This window comes from Mustela erminea, chromosome 17 (genome assembly GCF_009829155.1).
Source record: "Mustela erminea isolate mMusErm1 chromosome 17, mMusErm1.Pri, whole genome shotgun sequence".
Classification (NCBI taxonomy): domain Eukaryota; kingdom Metazoa; phylum Chordata; class Mammalia; order Carnivora; family Mustelidae; genus Mustela; species Mustela erminea.
In genome coordinates, this window is record NC_045630.1 from 21,513,018 (window position 1) to 21,538,569 (window position 25,552).

General features: G+C 35.7%; 1 protein-coding gene across 4 annotated transcripts in view; it reads left to right on the top strand.

Annotated features, from left to right (window-relative positions):
• The window catches only part of HMCN1 (hemicentin 1), a 474,548-nt gene that overhangs the window by 337,379 nt on the left and 111,617 nt on the right, over positions 1-25,552 (top strand). For all 4 annotated transcript variants that reach the window (XM_032317251.1, XM_032317250.1, XM_032317254.1 and 1 more), the window contains 8 exons: positions 874-1,155; positions 4,482-4,649; positions 9,947-10,060; positions 10,657-10,743; positions 16,460-16,651; positions 19,616-19,789; positions 21,143-21,256; positions 22,335-22,480. In XM_032317251.1, coding sequence (XP_032173142.1) covers positions 874-1,155; positions 4,482-4,649; positions 9,947-10,060; positions 10,657-10,743; positions 16,460-16,651; positions 19,616-19,789; positions 21,143-21,256; positions 22,335-22,480 — 1,277 coding nt within the window. The remainder of the gene's footprint in view (positions 1-873; positions 1,156-4,481; positions 4,650-9,946; positions 10,061-10,656; positions 10,744-16,459; positions 16,652-19,615; positions 19,790-21,142; positions 21,257-22,334; positions 22,481-25,552) is intronic.

The following is a 25,552-nucleotide window of genomic DNA, read 5'->3' on the forward strand; positions in this document are numbered from 1 at the left end:
TCGCCCATTTTTCTTCCCCCAATTTGTATTCAAATTGGTCTAACTTTTTTTTTTTCTTAGAATAAGTATCAGGTAAATTCAGCAGCAAATCTACAGAATAACTGGTGATCAGTGGGTTAACCACTTAGAGACTTATTCTCTCACAGAATGAGAAGCCTGAGGTTGGTGGTCACTGGACTTGATCAGAACTGTACTCATATCAAGACAGGAGATCTAGGCTTCTCCTGCTCCTAGCTCTGTGGTCTCAAGATCATGGCAGCAACTGTAGTATCAAGTCCACATTGAAGGCAAAAATAAGGATAAGAAGTGGTATGTTTTTCTTTCATCAGGACAGCAAAAAAATTCCCAACCCATTCCCCTCATCTCCCGCACTTACCAAGCAGATCTTTATTTAGATTTTATAGGCCCAAATTGATTCCTGTGGCCACCTCCTTTTTAGGGAAGATTGAGAAACAGTCTCAGCTTTTCAACTCCTGTCATGGAGGCTAGGGGTAGAAAAAAGAAAGGAATTGATTGTGAGTGAGGTTATCATATCTATTTTAATGTTAATATTAGGAAGGCTTCTGTAAATTAGGGCTATGAAAGATAGGTTCAAGCATTCGTATAACTTGTTAAAAATAAGGAAAAGTAGCAAACACAAAACTTTTCTTGATGTGTTGATAGCTTTATTTCAAGCATGACCACATTTAGAAACATTAGAAAGGAATTCTGCTTCTCAGTATAGCAATGCCAGCTCAATTAGCCCTGGGCCTTTTCTTAGTACTTTATGTTTCAACATCAAAAATGACTTTAACTTTGACTGATACAAATTCCTATGCAAGACTTGAAGCAGATATTTTCTACTTTACTTTTTTTTTTTTTTTTTTTTTTCAGTTCGACCAACTATATCCAATAGTGGCAGCCACCCTACTGAAATCACTGTTACTCGAGGGAAGGGTATTTCCTTGGAGTGTGAGGTGCAGGGTATTCCTCAGCCGAAAGTGACCTGGATGAAAGATGGCCGCCCTTTGACGAAGGGAAGGGGAATGGAAATATTGGATGAAGGTCGCATCCTTCAGCTGAAGAACATTCATGTATCTGACACAGGCCGTTATGTGTGTGTTGCTGTGAATGTAGCAGGAATGACTGACAGAAAATATGACTTAAGTGTACATAGTAAGTATAAAGAAGCTCAATAAATCTGTTCTCTGGCTATTATAATCTGTAGCATCCTTGATGGGAAACACAAGCTGTCAGTATTGGATCTTTTATTTGTAGTCTATGATTTTCTGCATATGTACCTTTTCTCTGGACTGGTCTCATCACTTACCCTTCTGTGCTTGACCTTCCATTTTTTCCCTTGCTGAAACAAACAGACATTAGATGTTCTCTCAGAAAAGCACATAGTAAAGTAGGTTTAATTGTCTAATTGTCTTCTTCAAGTACTTTTGAGCCAATGCTATCCCAAGTAATAGCCCTTGATTCTATGTTTTCCAAATTTGCTGTCTTGGTTAGTATAAGCCTACGTTCCTTAGAATTTACTGACTCAGTATCAGCTGCTCGTGAGTTGTACTGATGTCAGCTTTAATATTCCAATTAATGAGTCATAAATGTCAAAAGGAATAGACCAAGTGTACATGTACTCAAGGACAGTTATTCATATGCATATAATTTGAATTGCAATTTTAATTTTTTCTTTTTTTTTTAATGCAGTTTATTTAAACTATAAACAAAAACAAAAATAGTTTGCCGCACCCCCCATGGCTAACTGTTCTCTGTACCTATGAACTTGGTTGTATTTATTTATTTGTTTGTTTTTATTTATTTTTATTTTTAGTTTTTTTTAAACTATTATCAGTATCTTTTTTATTATGTTAATTACTCAACATATAGTACATTATTAGTTTTTGATGTAGTGTTCAATAATTCATTAGTTGCATAAAACACCCAGTGCTCATCACAACACGTGCCCTCCTTGATACCCATTTTTAGATTCCACTTCTAAGAGATCATACAGTATTTATCTTTTTGTCTGACTTATTTCATTTAGCATAAAGCCCTTGAGATAATTCCACGTTGTTACAAATGGCTAGATTTCATTCTTTTTTTTTTTTAATGGCTGAATAATAACCCAATGTATATATATCCTTTAATTCCTTTATCTAGTCATCCATCATTGGACATGGGTTGTTTCCATTGCTTGGCTGTTATAAATAATGCTTCAATAAACATAGGAGGGTGCATGTATCTTTTCAAGGCAGTGTTTTTATTTTCTTCATATAAATACCTAGAAGTAAAATTGTTGAATCATATGGTGATTCTAATTCTAATTTTTTGAGGAACCTCAGAAAACCTGTTTACCACAGTGGCTGCATGGATTTACACCAACAGGGCCCAGTGATTCTCTTTTCTCTTCATCATCCCTTTGCTGTTTTTTGTCTTTTTGATAATAGCCATTCAAACAGGTGTGAGGTAATATCACATTGTGCTTTTGATTTGCATTCCCTGTTGATTAATAATGTTAAGTACCTTTTCATGCACCTTCTAACCATCTGTATGTCTTTCTTGGAAAAATAATTATTCATATCTTTGCCCATATTTAATTGATTGCTTGTTTTGGGGTATTGAATTATATGGATTCTTTTAAACAATTTTTTTTTAAGATTTTATTTATTTATTTGACAGAGAGAAATCACAAGTAGACGGAGAGGCAGGCAGAGAGAGAGAGAGGGAAGCAGGCTCCCTGCTGAGCAGAGAGCCCGATGCGGGACTCAATCCCAGGACCCTGAGATCATGACCTGAGCCGAAGGCAGCGGCCTAACCCACTGAGCCACCCAGGCGCCCCAATTATATAGATTCTTAATATATTTTTTATATTAGCCCCGTAGCAGATATATGATTTGCAAGTATTTTCTCCTAATCAGTGGGTCGCCTTTTCATTTTGTTGATTGTTTCCTTTTCTGTGCAGAAGCTTTTTACTATGATGTAGCCCCGAGAGTTATTTTTGTTTTCGTCGCTTTTTGTTTTTGGTGTCACATTCGAAAAGTCATCTCTAAGACCTGTGTTAAAGGGCTTATGTTTTCTTCTAGGAGTTTTATGGTTTCATGTCTTATGTTCAAGCCTTTAATCCATTACTCTTTTATATGTATGGTGTAAGGTAATTGTCCAATTTCATTCTTTTGCCTTTGGCTTTTCAATTTTCCCAGCACCATTCATTGAAGAGACAGACTATCTTTCCCCCAGCAGATATGCCTGACTCCTTTGTTGTAAATGAATTGATCATATATGAGTGGGTTCATTTCTGGGCTCTCTATTCTGTACCATTGATTTATATGTCTGTTTTTATGCCAATACCATGCTGTTTTAATTACTATAGCTTAAGAAAATAGTTTGAAATTATAGAGCATGATGCCTCCTGCTTTGTTCTTTCTCAAGATTGCTTTGATTATTTGGGTCTTTTGTGGTTTCATATAAGGTTTAGTATTGTTTATTTCTATTTTTGTGGAAGATGCCTTTGGAATCTTGATAGGGATTGCATTACAAGCATATTACTTTGAGTAGTAGGACATTTTGTCAGTATTATTCCCCAATCCTTTTATCTGTGCCTTCTTCAGTTTCTTTCATTATTGTCTTATAGTCTTCAACATACAGGTCTTTCACTTCTATGGTTAATTTATTCCATGTATTTTATTCTTTTTGATGCAATTGTAAGTGGGATTGTTTTCTTACTTTCACTTTCTGATATTTCATTATTATTATATAGAAATGCAATAGACTTTGTGTATTAATTTTGTATCCTGCAACTTTAATGAATTCATTTATTAGTTCTAACAGTTTTTGGATAAAATCTCTAGGAATTGCATTATTTTTAACTCATGGGGGCTTGAACTCACAACCTGAGGTCAAGACCTGAGCTGAAATCAAGAGTCAGATTGGTAACTGACTGAGCCATCTAGGTGCCCCTACAATTTTTAAATCTACAGAAATAATGATAAATTTCATAGACAATCTTATAACCTGAATCCATTTAGGATGTGCACAAAGTCCAGTATTAATATCCTGTAGTTTGAAGCAAATATGTGAGCCAAAGCTAACATAATCAGAATGTAAAAGAGAAGTTTCAATATTAAGCATATTTTTTGTTTGATTGCTTATTTTTAGGATTGGAATTCTTGTTAGAAAATTTTGCCTATAAAAAGGTCATGTGTCCACATTAGATATTTATCGGACGAGATTAGTGACTCATAGAAAATCATTCACCACCAATAGAATAACAATATGAAAGTCATTTACTGCTATGAGTGGGGAAGAAGCAACATTTTTATTTCCAGGAATGTTACACTAAAAATATGGCTACTTCTAATAAGCTCATTGTTGTGATTGCTTATTTGCTTATGTTGACCAGGCAATGGAAGTTATCTTAACCATAGGCTGTTGAGGATTTGGTGTTTGATATATATTAGCTAACTTCTTTTCCTTTTCTTATTTGTTCTATCATACAGCCCCTCCAAGCATCATAGGAAACCATGGGATACCTGAAAATATCAGTGTCGTGGAAAAGAACTCAGTGTCTCTGACTTGCGAAGCTTCAGGAATTCCCCTGCCTTCCATTACCTGGCTTAAAGATGGATGGCCTGTCAGCCTTAGCAGTTCTGTGAGAATTCTCTCAGGTATTAGAAATTTTCATACCCCGGCAATCTGGTTAGCTTCATATGGCCACAGTTTCCCCTTAATTTTTCTGTATTTCATTTTTTTCTTTTTTTTTTTTTTAATTTTTTATTTTTTATAAACATATATTTTTATCCCCAGGGGTACAGGTCTGTGAATCACCAGGTTTACACACTTCACAGCACTCACCAAAGCACATACCCTCCCCAATGTCCATAATCCCACCCCCTTCTCCCAAACCCCCTCCCCCCAGCAACCCTCAGTTTGTTTTGTGAGATTAAGAGTCACTTATGGTTTGTCTCCCTCCCAATCCCATCTTGTTTCATTGATTCTTCTCCTACCCACTTAAGCCCCCATGTTGCATCACCACTTCCTCATATCAGGGAGATCATATGATAGTTGTCTTTCTCTGCTTGACTTATTTCGCTAAGCGTGATACGCTCTAGTTCCATCCATGTTGTCGCAAATGGCAAGATTTCATTTCTTTTGATGGCTGCATAGTATTCCATTGTGTATATATACCACATCTTCTTGATCTATTCATCTGTTGATGGACATCTAGGTTCTTTCCATAGTTTGGCTATTGTGGACATTGCTGCTATAAACATTCGGGTGCACGTGCCCCTTTGGATCACTACGTTTGTATCTTTAGGGTAAATACCCAGTAGTGCAATTGCTGGGTCATAGGGCAGTTCTATTTTCAACATTTTGAGGAACCTCCATGTTGTTTTCCAGAGTGGTTGCACCAGCTTGCATTCCCACCAACAGTGTAGGAGGGTTCCCCTTTCTCCTCATCCTCGCCAGCATCTGTCATTTCCTGACTTGTTGGTTTTAGCCATCCTGACTGGTGTGAGGTGATATCTCATTGTGGTTTTGATTTGTATTTCCCTGATGCCGAGTGATATGGAGCACTTTTTCATGTGTCTGTTGGCCATCTGGATGTCTTCTTTGCAGAAATGTCTGTTCATGTCCTCTGCCCATTTTTTTCTTTTTGATCTAGTGACTTACTCTAGTGCTGATCCTATTAAGAAAAAAATATTTAGAAGGACATTAGATGCTACATGAAAAGGAGTCAGAGGAATCTCCAGTTATCTGTAGATCCTATTAATCTTGGCACTTGCTTATTACTTAAATCATGGGGATGTCAGAGCATTCATGCTTCAATGAGTACCAACCCATCTGAAAAGTGAGGACAAAAAGAAGTGCTGAAATTGAAGCCAGAGTCTAGAACAAACCATATTGTATGACAAATCTCCATTAACCAAGTATTTCATCTGATTGAGATTTGTATTTCCAGGATAAGATAGTTTCCTGTGAGTTAGGACTTTATCATTATTCAGCTTATTTCTCATCTGATTATGTAAGAAGTCTATTAACTTATCCTTTATGGACCAGTGCAAGCATGAAAAGAGGGGTCTTGACGCCATGCCCCAGGCGTCTGCGCTTCACCCCTTTAGTAATGATTTGGATACAGACCAAGAAAACAATCTTGCCAAGCTGTGGTTAAGAAAAGGCTTGAACACTTTGAAGAATACCCAATGTGTTGAGTGAAGACATCTGAATTCAGACACACCTCACCCTGGAACATTTGTGTTTAATCTAACAAAATGAAAGTTAAATAAACTCCTGTGCTTACATTTAAAAAAAAACAAAAAACAATGATGAAGGGCGCCTGGGTGGCTCAGTGGATTAAGCCTCCTACTCTTGATTTCCTCTCAGGTCATGATCTCATGGTTGTGAGATCAAGTCCTGCATTGGGCTAGAGCTGAGCAGGGAGTTCTCTCCTACTCTCTCTCCCTCTGCCCATCACCCTGCTTGCACTCTCTCTCTCTCTCTAAAACAAATAAATAAATTTTTTTAAAATGATGAAGATATAGGTTACATATAGCTTCAAAATTCTTCATATAAGATCTCTGAATTGTGTTTGTTATTCAGTATGCATTAACAGTGTAATGTGGTTATCAAGAAAATAAATGCAGTGTTTTACCACATTAATAAAATATATTTTCATGAATAAAAAAAGGAGGAGACCAGTTGTATTCCAATTTACTCATTAGGAAGACTAGAGGAAGGATTTGTTGACAATATTTTCAAAGAAGGGTAACCATGATGGTAAATTATTACAAAATAATTTACATTTCTGATTGTATTTAACCTGGAAAAATAAACTGTGTGAAACCTTATGGTTACATAGTGAAAATTAAATTCAAATACTTGAAGAACCATGGCATAGAAAAAGATTGTGTGGGTTGTGTCTAGTTCCAGAGGTTAAGAGCAATGCCAGTATGAAAGATTCTAGGGACAGATATCGGTCTGAATATAAGCAACTTTAAAAACATTTATATTGTTTAAAGTCGAGGTGAACTATTTTCAAGAATAAGTAATCTTCTACTTCCAAATTTGTTCCAATGAAGTTTAAATTTCCACTTTTGAAGAGCTTTTTCAGAGAAGATCCTTTCCTAGTGTTTCAGTTAGGTTTAAATAAGGTCCCTCTGTTTTTTCAAGATGTTGGTCTGTAAATGATAGAAACTTGATGAAGAGTATGTATTGCTATCATTATTATATTTATTGCCCATAATTCTCATGAGATTCATGATCTCAAGCAAGTTACTTAACTTTGCTAACTTCCATTTCTTTATTTATAAAGTAAAAATATTAATAGTATTTGCCTCTTACGGTTTTTGTAAAGATGAAATGGGTCCATGTATGTACGGAAAGCAGTTAATATAGCACCTACTTATATGGTAACATCCAATATATGTTTACCATTGCCATAGACAACTGAGTGAAAGGTCTAGGTGTCCCTATCCTGGGAAATTTTCCTATTTCCTTACTACACTGTTTTCCTTTGCGCAGGTGTCCCAGTCTCTGCTGATCTTAGGAAATGCATACTAATGGCAAAGGTTTTATTACACTTTGGTTACCAAAATCCCGAGCCCATTATCTTCCTGTCTTGAGATTATCCTCATATCTCTGACATTTTAAAATTCTTGAAATCCCTGAAAAAGTAGGACTGTTTTGCTCCTGGAAATGAAAAAGGCAAGATCGTTGTAATGTACCGCTATCACAAAGAGTGAGGAACTCTGGCTTATTATAGATTTATGGGAGTGGCATTTTGGTTTTATTTAGTTTTGTTTTTCTTGACTAGCAGCTGGAGATCCTTGAGTGAACACATTAAAAGTATTTGACCTTGTGACGCTGCCAAAGGAGTCATTCAGTTTTACAGTCTGAACATGTGTCTTGTGCAATAGATGAATGAGAATCAGATGAATGGCATATGACTTGCTTGGTCATTGGTCTGCTGTACACTTCTATTCCATTAAGATTAATTCTCCTGTGACTTTAAGTACAGATTTTCTGAAAGCAGTATTTTTCTGGAGACCCTGTCATTGTTAGGAAGTTTTCTGCCAAGAACAGATAGCTGCTATAAGAATTTAGTAGGTACAAGAAACATCTCCATTTAAGTAGAACTTACTGTCCGATCCTTTTGTTGTTTTTCACTGGATTAAGTGAGAGGACCAGGAAATGAGAGGAAAGATTGTGAGGCAGGAGGCTGAGGTTCACAGAGCTAGCAGTAACTCTTAACGGCTGTACTGATCGAATATCTCTCAACTGGAATCATGTTATGGTCTCACTAAGCTGAAGTAGCAGTGAGTGCTTGACTCCTCGTCTAATTAACACGAGGTGGTTTTTTTTGACATGTTTAGATAATTTCTGTATTTAACTTTCCTTATTTAAATGCAGTTGGGGGGAAAAATGAATTCTTGTAATCAGCTTTGTTTATACAAATAAGTTACTACCGAGTTTACCTTTCAACCAGTTGAGGATGGGGAGGTTGTTTCTAGGAAAAGCTCAGTGACAGCTTGTTGTGTTCAGAAAAAGAGAAAACAGATGGATTTCCTGACAAATCTAGAGCCCGGTGAATATTCACATGAAAATTTCATGTTCTACCACTTCGATTTGTTTTAGTTCCAGTTCAGGGTTTCAAGCAAAAATATACCAGATAGGAAAGCATTATGAAATCTAAGACGTGATTTACTTTTTTGTTCTTTTTCCTGAAAATTTACTTCTCAAATGATTTCAAGGACTCTGTCAGGGCCTGTTTGTTCTTTGCAGGCTTTGTTTCAGGCCCATTTTCTGGCTCCTCTTCGTTTGTCCTTCGATGGAATTTATTTCCAAATCCCACCCTTTCGCAAGTGAGAGTGGCCCTCTCAGTCTATAAGCATTTCTTGCATGAAGAAGTGTAACCTTTTTTATGTACATGTTCAAAATATAAAAAGTAATAAAGCAGAATTGCACAAGCGAATCAAGGGACCCCTTGTAGACTTGGATCGAAATAATTCTAGGATTCCATGAGACGCCATTGAAAACCAGTAGTCGGGTCTTTGGGGTTTCTCCCATTCCTCCCATACTGATGTCATCCCAATCTGGGATGCTGGTGTAGACCCCTTTCTCACATTCCCATTTCACAATCAGTGGCAAACTGGGAATCTTTTCTCAACCATCCTGTCATAGCTGTCCTTCTAAAGCACAAGTCTTTTTTGTTTGTTTGTTTGTACACTTCCATAGCTTTAAGTGAACACAGTAAAGTCCAGGTTCCTTAGCATAGCATTCAAGGGCCCACAGAGTCTAGGCATCTACCAACCATTACCCAAGCTAGCCTCATCTGTCTCTATTTTCTCCACCTGCTCTCCTCTAAGTACCAAACTCACATCTGCTTTCTACTCTATATCCACATTCATACTCTACCTATAATAGTGTCTCTTAACTCTTCCCTGTAGTAAAATAAACTTGCCTTTGGGGCACCTGGGTGGTGCAGTCGGCTAAGCATTGGACTCTTAGTTTTGGTCCAGGTCATGATCTCAGGGTCATGAGATCGAGCCTCATGTTAGGCTCTGCGCTAAGTGCGGAGTCTGCTTGAGATTCTCTCTCCCTCTTCCTGCCCCTTCTGCTCATGCTCTCTCTTTCTTTCTCTCTCTTTCAAATAAATAAATCAATCTTTATATATACTTGCCTCTTGAGATTATGTTCAAACATCACATCTCTGAAACTCCATATTTTTGCTTGTTGTCACCTAGCCTTGTATTTATTTTTTAGCCTTTGAACCAGAAAATTCTTCTGAATTATCTTTTCTGCTGCCTATAGGCTTAAAGCATATGATTTTTTAAAAGCTTGATATTAATGAATGTTAAAGTCCTTTGAAGCATATTGACTGAATTGTATCCAAATTGAACATTACTTGGCCAACTGGTAAAGTCACAGATTTCTTTTTGAGTCATCTGGCGGTTTGCTTCCCCAGGAGGCAGGACTCTGCGGTTGATGCAGACCAGAGTAGAAGATGCTGGCCAGTATACTTGTGTTGTGAGGAATGCAGCTGGTGAAGAAAGAAAAATCTTTGGGCTTTCAGTATTAGGTATTTTTATAATTTTCAATATCTAGAAAAACAATGTAATTGGCTTAATACATTCTGGATATAGTTAAATTTTATCTACAGCTTGATCTCACATTTATGTATTTGTTGGCCCCTGGACTGACACTCTTGGCAGTAATTCAATGTTAGAATAATTTGGATGTGATCAGTTAGGTTAAAATGGCTGAAATGCTGTGTCTTTTCAGTTCACAACTGTTGAGACTCTGATAACTTTTTTAACGTGAATACTTATCAGAGTTACAGTGGGAGAAATAAATGTCTAATAAATGTTCTTATTAACTTGTTGACATTTTTTTTACTTGTTGACATTTTTATCCAGACTTTATAACTTCTGTTACAATAAAATTCATTATGATTGAATTCATGACATGTAAGTTTATATCTTAAAATTAGAATTGATCAAAATGGTTTTATGACATTATTCTGGTAAACAAATAATGATAATTTGGGGGTTTGTTTTAAAGGTTATAGCTTAATAAATATATAAACATAGATGTTTCTGGAATAACAACACTGCTGTTTGAATTGTTGCTTACTTTTTCTGATTTTTTTCTTCATTTAATTTTCTTTTTCTTTAGTGCCCCCTCGCATTGTGGGTGAAAATATATTGGAACATGTGAAGGTAAAAGAGAAGCAGAATATTACACTGACCTGTGAAGTGACAGGTAAGGGACTTAGCTCTTAAGAACTTGTGTTGTTCTCCATTCACTGATTATTTCTCCACTATATATCTTAATTAGTTGAGAAAAAGTCGAACTACTATAATAAGCATTTGAAATTGATTTCTAGTTGAGAACGGCCAGTGGAAGTGTAAGAAGAAATTTCTCAGATTCTGTGGAAATAAGAATACTCCTACACATTTTACCATCTTTACTAGTGATGCAGTATATTATTGTAGTAAAAGGGAATAAATCTCTAAGAGGACATTTTCAAGTCTATTTGGGGTTTTTTGTTTTTTTTTTTTAATTTTCTGTTTGTTTGCTTGTTTGTTTTTAGTAAGATGGTCATGGAGTTTTAAAATGGGAGCAGCACATAACATCTTATAGAAAGCCAGCGTTTTAGAGGAAATTTGATTAGCTTCTTATTTCATAGTTTATATACCATGCATGAGCAATAAATTTAAGTAAGCATAGAAAATGTTTCTATTTTAAGCAAGGTGGATATAAAGAATGTGTTATATACTATTACTTAGCCTGCTTTTTTTTTCCCCCTAGAAATGTTATGGTAAGTAACAACTGTTGCATAGAGACCAGCTGACTAAATTTTATAACATCCTCCCCTTGAGGTCTAGTTTGGTTTTTTTTTTTTTTTACATTGGCATTTGGTTTTCAGTTATTCTTTATTTTTTCTCTTAGTTTTATTGAGATGTAATTGACATATACCGATGTTTAAGTTTAAGGTGTACAATATAATGATTATATGTATATAGATAGATGATAGATAGAAGGATGAATATATATTTCAAAATGAGCACCACAATAAGTTTAAACATTCATCATCTCACGTAGTTACAGGTTTTTTTTCTTGTGAAGGAACTTTTAAGATCGATTCTCTTAGCAGCTCTCAAATATATAATACTGTATTTTTACCTGTGGTAACCGTGCTGTGCATTACAGGCCCAGAACCTACCTGTCTTGTGACTGGAAATTTGTACCTTCTGAGCACCTTCAACCATTTCCCCCCTTCCTCTGTCTCTGGCAAGCACCAGTCTTTTCTTGGTTGCTGTGAGCTTTGATTTTAATCATGTCACACACTTAAGTGAGATCATACAGTATTTGTTTTCTCTGCCTGACTTATTCACTTAGCTTAATGCCCTCCATCCTGTTGCAAATGGCAGAATTTCTTTCTTCTTTATGGCTGAATGTCATTCCATTGTGTATGTATAAATGACATTCCATTGTGAAGCCCCGTTTTCCTTATCCATTCACCTGTCAATGGACACTTAGGTTGCTTTCATATTTAAATTATTGTGAATAATGCTGTAGTGAACATGGTAAGGCAGATATCTTTTCAAAATAGTGATTTCAGTATTTTCAAATATATGCCCAGAAGGAGAATCACTAGATCATGTGGTAATTCTGTTTTTAATTTTTTGAGATCTCCGTACTGTTTTCCGTAGGAGCTATGTCAATTTGCATTTCCACTAACTGTGCACAAGGGTTGCCCTTTTGTACACATTTTCATGAACACTTGTTATCTCTTGTCTTTTTGAGAATAGCCATTCTAACAGGTGTAAGGTGATATCTCATTATGGTCTTTATTTGCATTTCCCAGTGATCAGTAATGTTAATCATCTTTTCATGTACCTGTTTGCCACCTGTATGTCTTCTTTGGAAAAATATCTATTCTGGTCCTTTGCCAATTTTTAAAATTATATTATTTGACTTTTTGTTATTAAGTTCCTTATGTATTTTGGGTATTAATCCTTCATCAGATATGTGGTATACAATTATTTTCTCTGCTTCCATAGGTTGCCTTTTATTTTGTCAATGATTTCTTTTGCTAGGCAGAAGATTTTTAGTTTCATGGACTCCCACTTATTTATTTTTATTATTTTTTCTTGTGATTTTAGTGTCATATACAAGAAATCATTTCTCAGGCTGATGTCAATGAGTTTTGTGCCTATGTTTTCTTCTAGGAGTTTTATGATTCCAATCTTACACTTAAGTCTTTAATCCATTTCAAGTTAAGTTTTGTGAATGGTGTAAGACAGGGGTCTAGTTTTATTCTTTTGCATTGAATATCTAATTTTTCCAACATCATTTATTGAAGAGGCTACCTTTTTCCATTGACTGTTCTTGGGTCCTTTATCCAAATATTAGTTGACCATATATGCCTGAGTTTATTTCTTTGTGCATAATTCTGTTCCATTGGTCTATGTTTCTTTTTTAAATGCCAATGCCATACTGTTTGGATTACCTTAGCTTTGTAATATAGTTTTGAATCAGGAAGTTTGATGCCTCCAAGCTTTGTTCTTTCTCAGAATTACTTTGACTGTTTGGGTCTTTTGGGGCCAAATGAATTTTAGGACTATTTTTTCTATTTCTATAAAAAAGTAATTAGAATCTTCATAGTGAGTGCAATGAATCTATAAATGGCTTTTGTTTGTTTGCTTTTGTGTTTTATGTTGAAAATAAATGCCTTTGAGTGGTATGGACACTTTAATAATACTAGTTCTTCCAATCTGAGTATAGGATATGTTTGCATTTATTCATGTCTTTTTCAACTCCTTTCATCATTAGGTAACTTTCACCTCCTTGGTTAGATTTATTCATAATAGATTCTTGTCTGAATGATCTTTCCATTATTGAGAGTGAGTATTAAGGTCCCCAACTGTTATTGTATTGCTATTCACTTCCCCCTTTAGTTCTATTAGTATTTGCTTTATACATTTAGTTGCTCCAATGTCGGGTGCATAAATATTTATAGTTACTATATCTTTCTGAGAATTGACTCTTCTATCATTGCATAATGACCTTCTTTGTCTCCTTTGACCATTTTTAGCTTAAAGTTTATTTTGTCTGAGATAAATGCAGCTATTCCTGCTTTCTTTTGGGTGTCATACGCTTGAAATATCTTTTTACATCCCTTCACTCTCAGTCTGTGTGTATATTTGAAGCTAAAGTGAGTCTCTTATAGGTCCAATATTAGTGAATCTTGTTTTTTATAATGCATTCAGTCAACCTCTGTCTTCTGGAGAATTTAATCCACTTATGTTAAAGTAATTATTGATGGGTAAGGACTTACTATTGCCTTTTGTTCATTGTTTGCTGGTTGTTTTGTTAATCCTTTATTCCTTGCCTCTTCCCCTGCTATCTTCTTTTGTGATTTGATGACTTTTTTGTAGCAATATGCTTTGACTCCTTTATCATAATTTTTTGTTCAACTAGTACAGGTTTTTCTTTTGTTTTGTTTTGTTTTGTTTAACCATGGGCTTACATAAAATATCTTATATCTTATTTTAGGCTGATAACAACTTTACTTTGACAGTATATGTAAACTTTACTTTTACTTCTCTCCCCCTCACATTTTAGGTTATTGATGTGGCAGTTTTTATACTTTTTACATGTATCCAATAACAAGTTATTGTAGTTAAGATTACCTCAAATACATTCACTTTCTAACTCTTAGAGTCGTAAGTGAATTACACACCACCATTACAATCATAGAGAATATGATTTTAACTACATATCTTCCATTACCAGTGACTTTTTGTACATACATTCATATGTTTTACAACATTAATTATCATCCTTGCATTTCCACTTGAGAATGTCTTTAACATTTCTTGAAAGGCAGATTCAGTGGTGATGAACTGCCTCAGCTTTTGTGTGTTCAAGAAAATATATATCTTTCCCTCCTACTTTGCCAGCTAGAGTGTTCTTGATTGACAGTTCCTTTTTCTTTTAATATTTTGAATATATTATCCTATTCTTTCCTGGCATACAAAGTAGGTCTTATTTTTGAAAAATCAGCCTAAAGTCAATGGGGGTTCCCTTGTAATATACTTTTCTCTTGCTGCTTTCAACTTCTGTCTTTGTCTTTGACTTTTGAAAATATGATTATAATGTGTCTCAGTATAGCCCTTTTTAATTCAACCAATGTGGGGTCCTTTGGGTCTCATGAATCTGGATGTTCATTTCTCTCCATATGTTTGGGAAGTTTTCATACATTATTACTCTAAATATACTTTCTGTCCTTTTCTCTTTCTCTTGTCCTTCTAGAATTCCCATAATGTATATGTATATTGTTTCTGTTAGTAGTATTCCGTAAGTCCTATAGGCTTTCTTCATTGTTTTTTTCTTTTTCTTTTTTTGCTTCCCTTCTCTTCCTTTCTTTTCTCTTCTCCTTTCTTCCTTCCTTCCTTCCTTTCTTTCTTTGTTTCTTTCTTTTCTCTCTCTCTCATTCATTTTTTCTTTCTCTTCTGACTGGATAATTTTAATGAACTATCCTCTACACTTGATCTTAGCCAAAAGGCCGAGAAGCGATAATGATGAACTATCCTCTAGTTCACTAATTCTTTTTTCTTCTTGATTGAGTCTACTGTTGAAGCTCTCTGTTGAATTCTTTACTTCAGTCACTGTATTCTTCAGCTCTAGGAATTGTTTGTTTTGATGGTTTCTATTTCTTTGTTCATGCACTGTTTTCTTAATTTTGTTTAGTTGTTTGTGTTCTTCTAGTTCACCAAACTTCTTTGAGAAGATTATTCTGAATTCTTTGTCAGACACTTAGTTCACAGATTTCCATTTTTTTAGGGTCATTATTGGAATTTAATTAGTTTCCTTTGATGGTGTCTTTTTTACCTGATTCCTTGCATTGGTATCTGCACATTGGAGTCAAGGGTCTCCTCTTCTAGGTTTTATAGATTCACTTTGGCAAAAACAGTCAGTACAGCTTGGTGTTCTTCATGGGTCATCTGGTAGCATCCTTGCAGATGGGGCTTGTTTCTATGGTCTCCATTTGTTTGAGGCCTCTGCCTGAGCCCTGAAGTTAGCAGGTAGGGTTTGATGTTGAACAGTTGGAGAGTTCTGCTCACTGGGTTTCTCGACTGAGTGCAGCTGTAGGATAGGTTCTGTGGTTGCCTGGATTCTCTGATTAGGCTTCCTCGTCAGGTGGGACTGGGTGCTATATTTCAGCAGTTGGGCAGGCCTGCAAATTTCCTTTCCTGCCTGGGTAGGGCTATAGAACAGGCTCCGTGGTTGGTATGACCAAGCTTTCCAATTTTAATATATTATCCTAGTACTTTTTCCTAATAGAACTTGTTTTTATGGCTTTAAATTTTTTTAATTATTTGAGCAACTTAAAAATTAATATTTAACATAGGTCTCATGTTGAAACAAAAAGATCTTTTTCCATAGGTGAATTATTCCATTAAAGGAATAATTAATATATATGTATCCCTATCTACCTATTATATATATGTATGCTAGAGTCCTGGTATAAACTGAAAATATCTATTTGTTGAATTGTTTATTTCAAAGTTTTTCCTTTTCTATTGCTTGCTTTCAAAAATATAAAACCTTTAAAAATTTAATGTGAATGTATTTATGAGTAATAATTTTAATAAAAATGCATGTCTCATTCTTTTTAAAGTATATGTTACTATTTAACTGAACACAAAGACTAACTTGGAATTATTTCACTTATAGATCAAACTAATCTTCACTTGAAAATGGCTTGTAATCTGTGAATTTAAAAAATTATGGCATGAATGTTATTATAAATTATGTTTACAAATTTATTTTAAAATGAATGATTACTGCATTGTTTTATAAGTGTAGTATTAAATACAAAGGAAAATGAGTGAAAATGCCTTCTTTTCATTATCAGTTGTAGGCATATAATTTTTAGCCATCTCTCAGAAGTGGCTTTTTGTTACAGGAAATCCAATGCCAGAAATTACATGGCACAAAGATGGACAACTCCTCCTAGAAGATGACACCCATCACATTATGTCTGGTGGCCGTTTTCTTAAAATTACCAATGCCCAAGTGTCACATACTGGAAGATATGCATGTTTGGCTTCTAATACAGCTGGCGACAAGAGCAAAAGTTTTAGTCTTAATGTGTTGGGTAAGTAAAAATATTGCCTCAAATCTTGAAGAATCAGACATAACTGTCTGCTGAATTACCTCTTTTCTTTTTCTTTTTAATTTTTTCTGCCATAGAATTTCATTATTTAAGGAGGACTAGTGCTTATGTACATTTTGATGTTTTTCTTTAATTAATTCACATATTTATAAATTTATTCATTATATTTGGAATACCACCTATGTTCCAGGAACTGTGTTTAGTGCTGGAGACACAACTGTGAATAAGACAGATGTAAAAAATGCAATAGTAAAAGGTAAATGTATGTTGATCAGAGAGAAACAGGTCAACAGTACAAGGGGCTCAATCTGATGTATTTTATCCTTTCTTAATGGGACAGTTATTGGTAATTGTCCATATTCTAGTCTTTGTGGATTAGGAATTATGAAATAACTGAACGTTCAGTTCTTACAGCATCAGTTATGCTTATATCTCAGGCATGACATTAAAATGGATTTTTAATTTCTGCTCATGTCTTGAAATTTAAAATGCCCCACCTGAATGTGTTATATTTTATTACTAATATCAAAATACTTTTCGTTCTACTAGAATCAACTAACCTACATTTGAGTATGCAGTGCTTTGCAATTTTTATTTATTGGTTGTTGTAGATATTGCCCAGATTCTTTTGGGAAAATACAGGCCTATGCATAGGAAACTACCATATAAGAGAAGAGATACATATGCAAGAAAAATTAGATCAAAATAATAGATAATGTATAAGTGTCAAATGAATAGTATATATAGATGGTATATAAAAAAATAAGCTCCAAAAGGCAGAACCTCTTTTACCTTGTAAAGGATTTAGCCCCAGCACCTGACAGAGCATTGAATAACAGATACTGGATAAGTATGACTGGGAGTTCAAGAGTCAGTTGCCTAAAAAGATACCTGTGTTCCCTCACACCCATCAGGGTATGAAAGTCAAATGCTCAGCCCTGGATTTCCTCTCCTCTTCTGCAGCTCATTCACTGTCTCTCTTAGAGCTTTAAGTTCCTCATGCCTCCTTCCTTTCACCACTTATTCACTTCCCAGTACTAACTCATATCCAAATCCTATACTCTGTCCTATACTCTGGAAATCCGTTTCAGTATTCTCTCCAGCTTCTTGCTGTAATTGCAATCTGACTCTTCCTAAGAGACACTAGCTTCCTAGAGCTCTCTCCAGTGGAGATCATTTTTCTTTATCCCAACTATCCCAAGTCATGCCATCTGACCACACCCTCCAATCCCCACTTCCTAGTTACTTCCCTGTTTCTTGTCATTCTCCCTTATTCATTGAAGACTGAAGGATCTGAATCAAAGACTTCCACCATCTTCATAAAGTTCATAAAGTTGAGGTTGTTTAAGTATGTGCCTTTGCAACTTCTGGTCTACTCAGGTCTTTACCCTTTTTTTCCCCAGAAGGTGAGTTCTCCTTCATGTTCACAGATACTACTCATATTTATGTCCTTAACCCTGTCTCATGGTATGTCAGTCATTCTCACCAGCCACCTTACCTACAGCTTCACCTTCTACTCTCTACATGACTTCATGTTGTAACCATTCCTTGTCTATCCTTCTTGTCACACTAAATTGGATTTTCCCCATGCCATGCTTCAATGCTTGTGTCAAAGATTATCCTGTTGCTTGATCCAACAAATATTTCTCCATCCTTTTTTAATGTTTTAGACATTATTTCTTTTCCTTCACAGTGTTCTCTCGTTATCCTTGCACACTTTGGGTGGCTTCTTTTCTCTCTCTTTTATGGACTTCTCTGTAATCCATCTCTCAAACATTAGGTACCTTAGCATTTTGTCATTACTTCACTGCTCATTTTACTCTAGATATTGTCTTCAAATAATAAGCTTAATTCTCCGAGGTTTAACTATTATCTTCTGTAGACAGTTTCTTTTAAAATTCATACCTCAACCCAGATCTTTCTCCCAAGTTTGGATTTCTATATGCAATTGCTTGTTGGACATTGCTAGCTGGAATTCTCATGAGCACTTTAAATTCAAAATACTCAGAACTGAACAAAACTTCTTCCCTCCAAAATGAGCAGATCTTTCCATATTTTCTATTTTTATTGCTTCACTGCAGTTTACCTACATTCCCAAGCAAGAAAACTAGAAGTCATCTTTGACTTTGGTTTTCCTTTGCCTCCAAATTCTATCATCCGGTGCCGCTAATTGACATCCTAAATTTTTCTGTAGTCACTCCTGCCTCTTTATGCCTTCCTTTAATTCGATCCCTCATTATCTTATGTGGAATAAATGAACTTGTCTCCATTACCCTCGCTTCCAACACTGACCCCCTTGAATCTATCCTTAATATATTCCCTGCTTGCCCCTCATTGTTTATACTATTCTGCCCCCAATATGATCTTTCTTCCTACAAGTTTTCCCTTCTTTCACTTAACCACCACTAATCCTTTAAGGCTCACTTTGCAATCTTTTCCTTTAGGAGGCCTTCCCTGATGAGAGTCCTCTCACCACACACCTCGGACGGAACTGAATGTTATGCCTCCATGTATCCTATACCAGAATTCTCATTTTTGCCCTACTATGCTGTATTATAATTCCTTTTTTCTGTGTTTTCTCCTCCATGACTCCATTCCTTTCATGTAGAATAAGAACCAATTATTTCTGGAATTGTTAGGAAATAGAATTATACAAATAAGTATAGTGAAGGGGTGCCTGGGTGGCTCAGTGGGTTAAAGCCTCTGCCTTCAGCTCAGATCATGATCTCAGGGTCCTGGGATCGAGCCCCACATCTGGCTCTCTGCTCAGCTGGGAGCCTGCTTCCTCCTCTCTCTCTCTGCCTGCCTCTCTGCCTACTTGTTATCTCTGTCTATGACAAATGAATAAATAAAATCTAAAAAAAATAAGTATAGTGAAATTTAGAAATTCATAAATAAGGAAACTTCTAAACATATTTCTTTAATCACATTTTAAATCTATTTCAGTATCTCCTACAATTGCTGGCATTGATAGTGACGGTGGCCCTGAAGATGTCACCGTAATCCTTAACAGCCCCACATCTTTGGTCTGTGAAGCTTATTCATATCCTCCAGCCACCATCACCTGGTTTAAGGATGGAACACCTTTAGAATCCAACCGAAATATTCGTATTCTTCCAGGTAACTAGCTTACTTTAGATGCACAAGATACATTTGTGCCATCTACTATTGTAAAAAAAGAATCACTAGTAACTTTTTATAAAAGTACTTGTGTCTTAGTTATGTTATACTACTGGCATTTTAATTTTTTAATTATTCATATAGATCTTATAATCTAAAGTAGAATTACTTTTTGGAAGACCAATAATGTTTCTAAATAAAAGGTGAATAAATACCACAATTTGTAAATTGATTAAAATACAATGTGGAACACCAAAAAGAGTAGAAATTCATTTCTTGTTGAATTGAACCATAAGGAGAATTGGTATTTAAACTGAGATAGCTTATTTACTTCTCTTTACTACTTGGCAAAATGTATGAAAATAGAAAGAATTAAAAAGCATTATCACCAGCTTTAAGAAATTTACATTTTTAGATGGAAGGGAGATAACGTGTAAAATTTAATTAACAACATGAATTATGAATAATCATGGGACTTCATAAATGAGGTAGTGACAAATTTTATATAAAAAATTCAAAAGATGGAATTACCACTGTGGGCTGAAGTGACCAGGAAATGCTTTGTTGCAGTTGGAACTTGAACCAGCCCTTAAAGAAACGTATAGAATTTTGTTGGTTGAAAATGAGTGATTTGAGATCCCTCAGGATGACTATGGGAAAGGTACAAAGTGAGAATGGCACATAGATGTACAAAGGCCTGTCTGGTTGCAAGTAATAATAGGTAGACTCCCACCTTCCACTTGAGTGGGGACATTTTCGGTGTATGTGTGTGTATGTGTGTGTGTCTGTCTCTGTGTGTGTGTGTGTGTGTGTGTGTGTGTGTGTGTGTGTGTGTGGCAGGGTGGGAGGTGGGTTGGAGAAAAGGTCAGGAAGGAACATTGGAATCATGTTTTGAATGCCTGGACTAAAGAGTTTTGACTTTATATTTTAGTCAGTTGGGAACCAATGAAGATTTTTAAGGAGAAATGTACTATAATACAAACTGAGTTTAGCAAGTTCAGTCTCTACTGATAGACTGATCTTGAGTCAGATGAGAAGAAGATGACTAAGGTGGAAGATATATTTATGAACAGAGTGAAGTAAAAACCTTAGCCAGAGTATGTGCAGAGGCATGGGAGGGTCAAGATGAACATGAGAGTCATTATCATAGAGGGTCATCAAGGACTTACTGACTCCTTGTCCACCATGCAGTGCCCATCTATATTGTAGTTTGTCTTGTGTCAAATATCTAGTATAGAATTAGCACATAGAAAAAGAAATATGTTAATGGTGAGAACTAAAAACCCTGGTGTTTTGTACATACTCTGTTGCGACTATGACTTCAGAGATTCTCTGGTGTTCATGATTTTTCAGGAGGTAGGACTCTGCAGATCCTAAATGCACAGGAGGATAATGCTGGAAGATACTCTTGTATAGCCACTAATGAGGCGGGGGAAATGATAAAGCACTATGAAGTAAAGGTCTACAGTAAGTCCCACAAAGAACACTACATTTCATATTTTCTTCAAATTTTCTAACTTTTTCAATCTTGTTTTTTATTATGAGTTCATAACTACTTATACTCATCATTGAAGTTTATTGTTTATGTAGCTTGCTTCATTAAGATGGAAGTCATACTAAGCATTGTACCCATGTCCTCAACTTCTAAGATGTGAAGAGCCCATTCAGTCTGCTCCCTAACCTCTTACTGGAGAAGTTGTCAGTGGCCCTTTTCTTACATTTCTGTTTTTCCTTCTGGGAATACCCTGGGCTGAGTTATAATACTTCTGTGCACAAAATTGTTACTTAAGTGTATATGTTCTAATCAACAGCCTTAGATAAATTCATCAGTGACTTTGAGCTAATCCACTGTACATTGACCTATACATAAAAAGCAAAGTAAATATGACCATTAATAGGACCTACATTTCAGGATTTGGGATTTGGTTTTGTTTTTTAAAAAGAAAGAGCATCTTTCTGATTGCCTTTTGTTCTTTGAATCAGTTCCTTTAATGACTGAGCAAATGTGTTTTATAGGTCATGCTTGGACTGTTTCTGGGAACCTGAAAAAATGGAAGTAGCTGTTCTGTGAAGGACAATAGCCTCACTGACATTATTAAAATGATGAAGGGAGAAAGCTGTTTTCCTTCACATTCTGTATCTGAGCGTTACCATTTCACAAAATGCTAACTTGGGTCCATCATGAAAGGGGAGCATAGCCAATGCCTCAGTTATTTCCTTGTTTTCTTAAGTCATCCTTAGTGTGATTTCTAAGATATAACATGTATTTATTTTTTTATTTTTTTTTAAAAGATTTTATTTATTTATTTGTCAGAGAGAGAGAGAGTGAGAGCAAGCACAGGCAGACAGAGTGGAAGGCAGAGGCAGAGGGAGAAGCAGGCTCCCTGCTGAGCACGGAGCCCGATGTGGGACTCGATCCCAGGACGCTGGGATCATGACCTGAGCCGAAGGCAGCTGCTTAACCAACTGAGCCACCCAGGCGTCCCTATAACATGTATTTAAAAGAACCAGTGTTTAACTCTACAAATATTTGTTTTTTATGCAGTTCCACCCATCATCAATAAAGGGGACCTACTGGGGCCGGGTCTTTCCCCTAAAGAAGTGAAGATCAAAGTCAACAATACCCTGACTTTGGAATGTGAAGCTTATGCAATTCCTTCTGCCTCTCTCAGCTGGTACAAGGATGGACAGGCCAGTCACACATTTTCTCTTTTGCTAATAGTTACTGAAAAACAAAAATGATCAATTAAATTTTTAAAAAGAGAAGAAAAAAATACAAACACAAGAAACTCAGGGAATCAATGTCACCTTATAACTAGCACAAAACCGTGCTCCTAGAGTAGAAAACTGCAAAGAAACTTGAACCATGTTCACAAACTTAGCATTATTCCATCACTGGAAAGTTTGAGGGATTATTTTTGTGGACATTAGCAATCATGTATGAAAATCCAACCACCTTCCCATTTGGGAAGAGTTTTTGCATTCTGTGGCTTTATAGAGTAAGCAAACTTTGTAGAGAAGAGACAGAGAACAGTGCTAAGCCAGATTAAAATGGTAGGTATAACATGGGTACTGAATTTATTCAGAATTTTCTCTAAACACCTTTAGTTCTTCTATAAAAGGTAACATGTTTTATATTCCAAGAGGAAGAAAAATAGCTAAATGTGGTGATTAAGTGCCCAATTCTATTAACTGGAGGCAATAAGAAACTTTAAATAAAAGGCACATCCTTCAATTACGTGATCTGAATTTCAGACCATACATCCTTATTTCTCACCTCAAATTACTTTCTTCCATTCATGTTTTAAAGATATGTGTAAAAACACACCAAAATAGATTCTTTTTTAATGGGGGAGGACTGCTGTTAATACTGTGCTTAATACAGATGTAGCATAACTAAGCTGCTCTTTGTTCTGTTATACATATAGTCAACCAAACGGCTAGTTAAATTCCAGCTGTAGAAGTTCAGGTCAGAATTATGATTAAGACACAAAAAGATATAGCTTTATTTTTTCAGATCACAGAGATTTTCCAACACTGGCAGCTAGAAAAAAATAATCGTCTCTTATAAAGTAAGCAAGTTTCATCTGGAAGCCATTGCAGAAGGAAAAATATGGAACTCCCACCATGTTCTGTTTATAGCTTCTTTTCTGACTATAAGTACACTTCACTGTACAGTATCAATTCTATATGATTTGCTTGGAAACAACTAATTCCATTCTCTTCTGAAATCTCTTTATTTTATTTTTAATTTTACCTAAATCCTATTTTATTCTTCTTAATTACTACACATAGACACACATACACACAAACACACACATACATAAAAATTGGCTTACGATAGAATTGTGTTAGGAATGAGACAGTTTTGTTTTTCTTAATATCATAATGAATGGTTAAATTAGTTTCAAATCCAGACTTTGAAATCAATCCAATTATGATGCTTTAGTTAAACTGTTAAATTTTTCAGGGTTTAGGATTGGTTCTCTAAAATGAGGGCCCAAACAAAACCTAGTTTTTGTTTATTTTCCATATCCTTTCTTTTGTTATTTTATTCTTCAGATAAGCAGCACTACTTCAGTGAAACGGTGTTTTTTGAGAAGAACCCACCAAACATATTGGCCTTGTTACCCACAAAAAGTTTTAATGGAATCTTTGAGTTTTGTTTTTATGTCCTGAAGTTTTTCTTTTACCATAAAAAATTTAAATTATATTATTTTTATCTTAAATGATACAATGTTAATAATGATTTATCAATTACCAAGTTGTTTACTAAGCACATACTATTTCTGGACACTATTTTAGGTGCAGGGAATACAGCTATGAAGGAAACAGACAAATATCTCTCCTCATGTAAAGTTTGGGGAGAAAAAACCTAAACCAGTGCAACATATAATGTGCCAGATGGGTTAAATGTTATAGAGAAAATTCAGTTGGGAAAAGGAGTAACAAGCATGGGAGGATGATCTTTTATTTATGTGTGGAAGGTCTCACTGATAAGGGGATATTTGAGCAGAAACTCAAAGAAAACGAAGCAACCATCACAGAATACCTGAGGGGAACATATTCCAAAGTAGAGAGATAGCAGGGACAAAGGCCCTGAGGCACTTTGGCTGGAGTTCAGTGATCCATGGGAACACAGAAGTTGTGAGTAAGATTAATGAGAAGGCAGATCACACTGCCTTGTAGACCAGTTGGCCTGTATTCTGATAGGAAGCTACTGGAAATTTTTTAACACGAGAGTGATAGGATCTGACTTAAGGTTTTAAAAAGGATTCCATTGCCTTCTGTATTGAGAGAAGATAGAGAGGATCCAGATATGAATTATTTCAGTGGTCCAGAAGAAAGATGGTAGTTGCTTGGACAAAGGTGTTAACAGGATGTGAGGGAAAACTGTGAGACAAAGATGAGTGCAAGATTTTGCATGAGAGCAACAGGAGAGTGAGTTTAGATAGATAAGAGTTCTGAGGGTTAAGTCCTCGGGGACTTCTACATTTAGAGGCTGTGGGGCAGAGAGTCAAATGTCCCAAAAGATAGGGGAAAAAAGTTTTTCGAAATGAAGACAAGTGAAACTGTGTTTAATGCCACTGATCAAGTAAAATAAAAACTGAGAATTGACCAGTGAGTATAGAAACATGGATGTTGTTGGGGTCTTTGACAATGGAATTTGGTCAAGTAGAGATGGTAAAATTCTTATTAGAATAGATTCAAGGAAAGATCAAAAGAACCAGCCGGTGTAGCAACCATTTTAAAGCCATGGGCTATAAAGGATAGGAGAAAAATGTGGAGGTAGGCTCCATTGTAAACAGTTTTTATTTTTTATGGGAAAAATTACTGTATATTGTATGCAGATTGAAATCATCCAGCAGAACGAAATCAACTGCCAATAATACAGGTGTAAGAGGGCATAGTTGCTGGAAGGATAGCCTTGAATAGACCAGAAAATGCTCAAAATGGACAGACTGGCATTAACAGGGATAGAGTTTTGCCAGAAGAATAAAGTAAAGGGAAAGAGGGCAAAAGGAGTTGAGGGTTTATGCAAGGAGGAGAGTGAGCAGGAGGAGAGTGAGCGGCAGCGAACAGATTGCAAGGTCTGTGGATTATGCATCCTCCCGTGACACCAGAAAACTACTGGATTTGGGTTGCTAGAGGAAGTGAGTTAGAGAGTGAGGAAGTGGTGGTCAGAGAATGAGAACTTGAAAGTGAGATTTTGGGATATGGCACTTGGTAATTATAAAGCCAAAGATGACTGGTTGAGTGGCT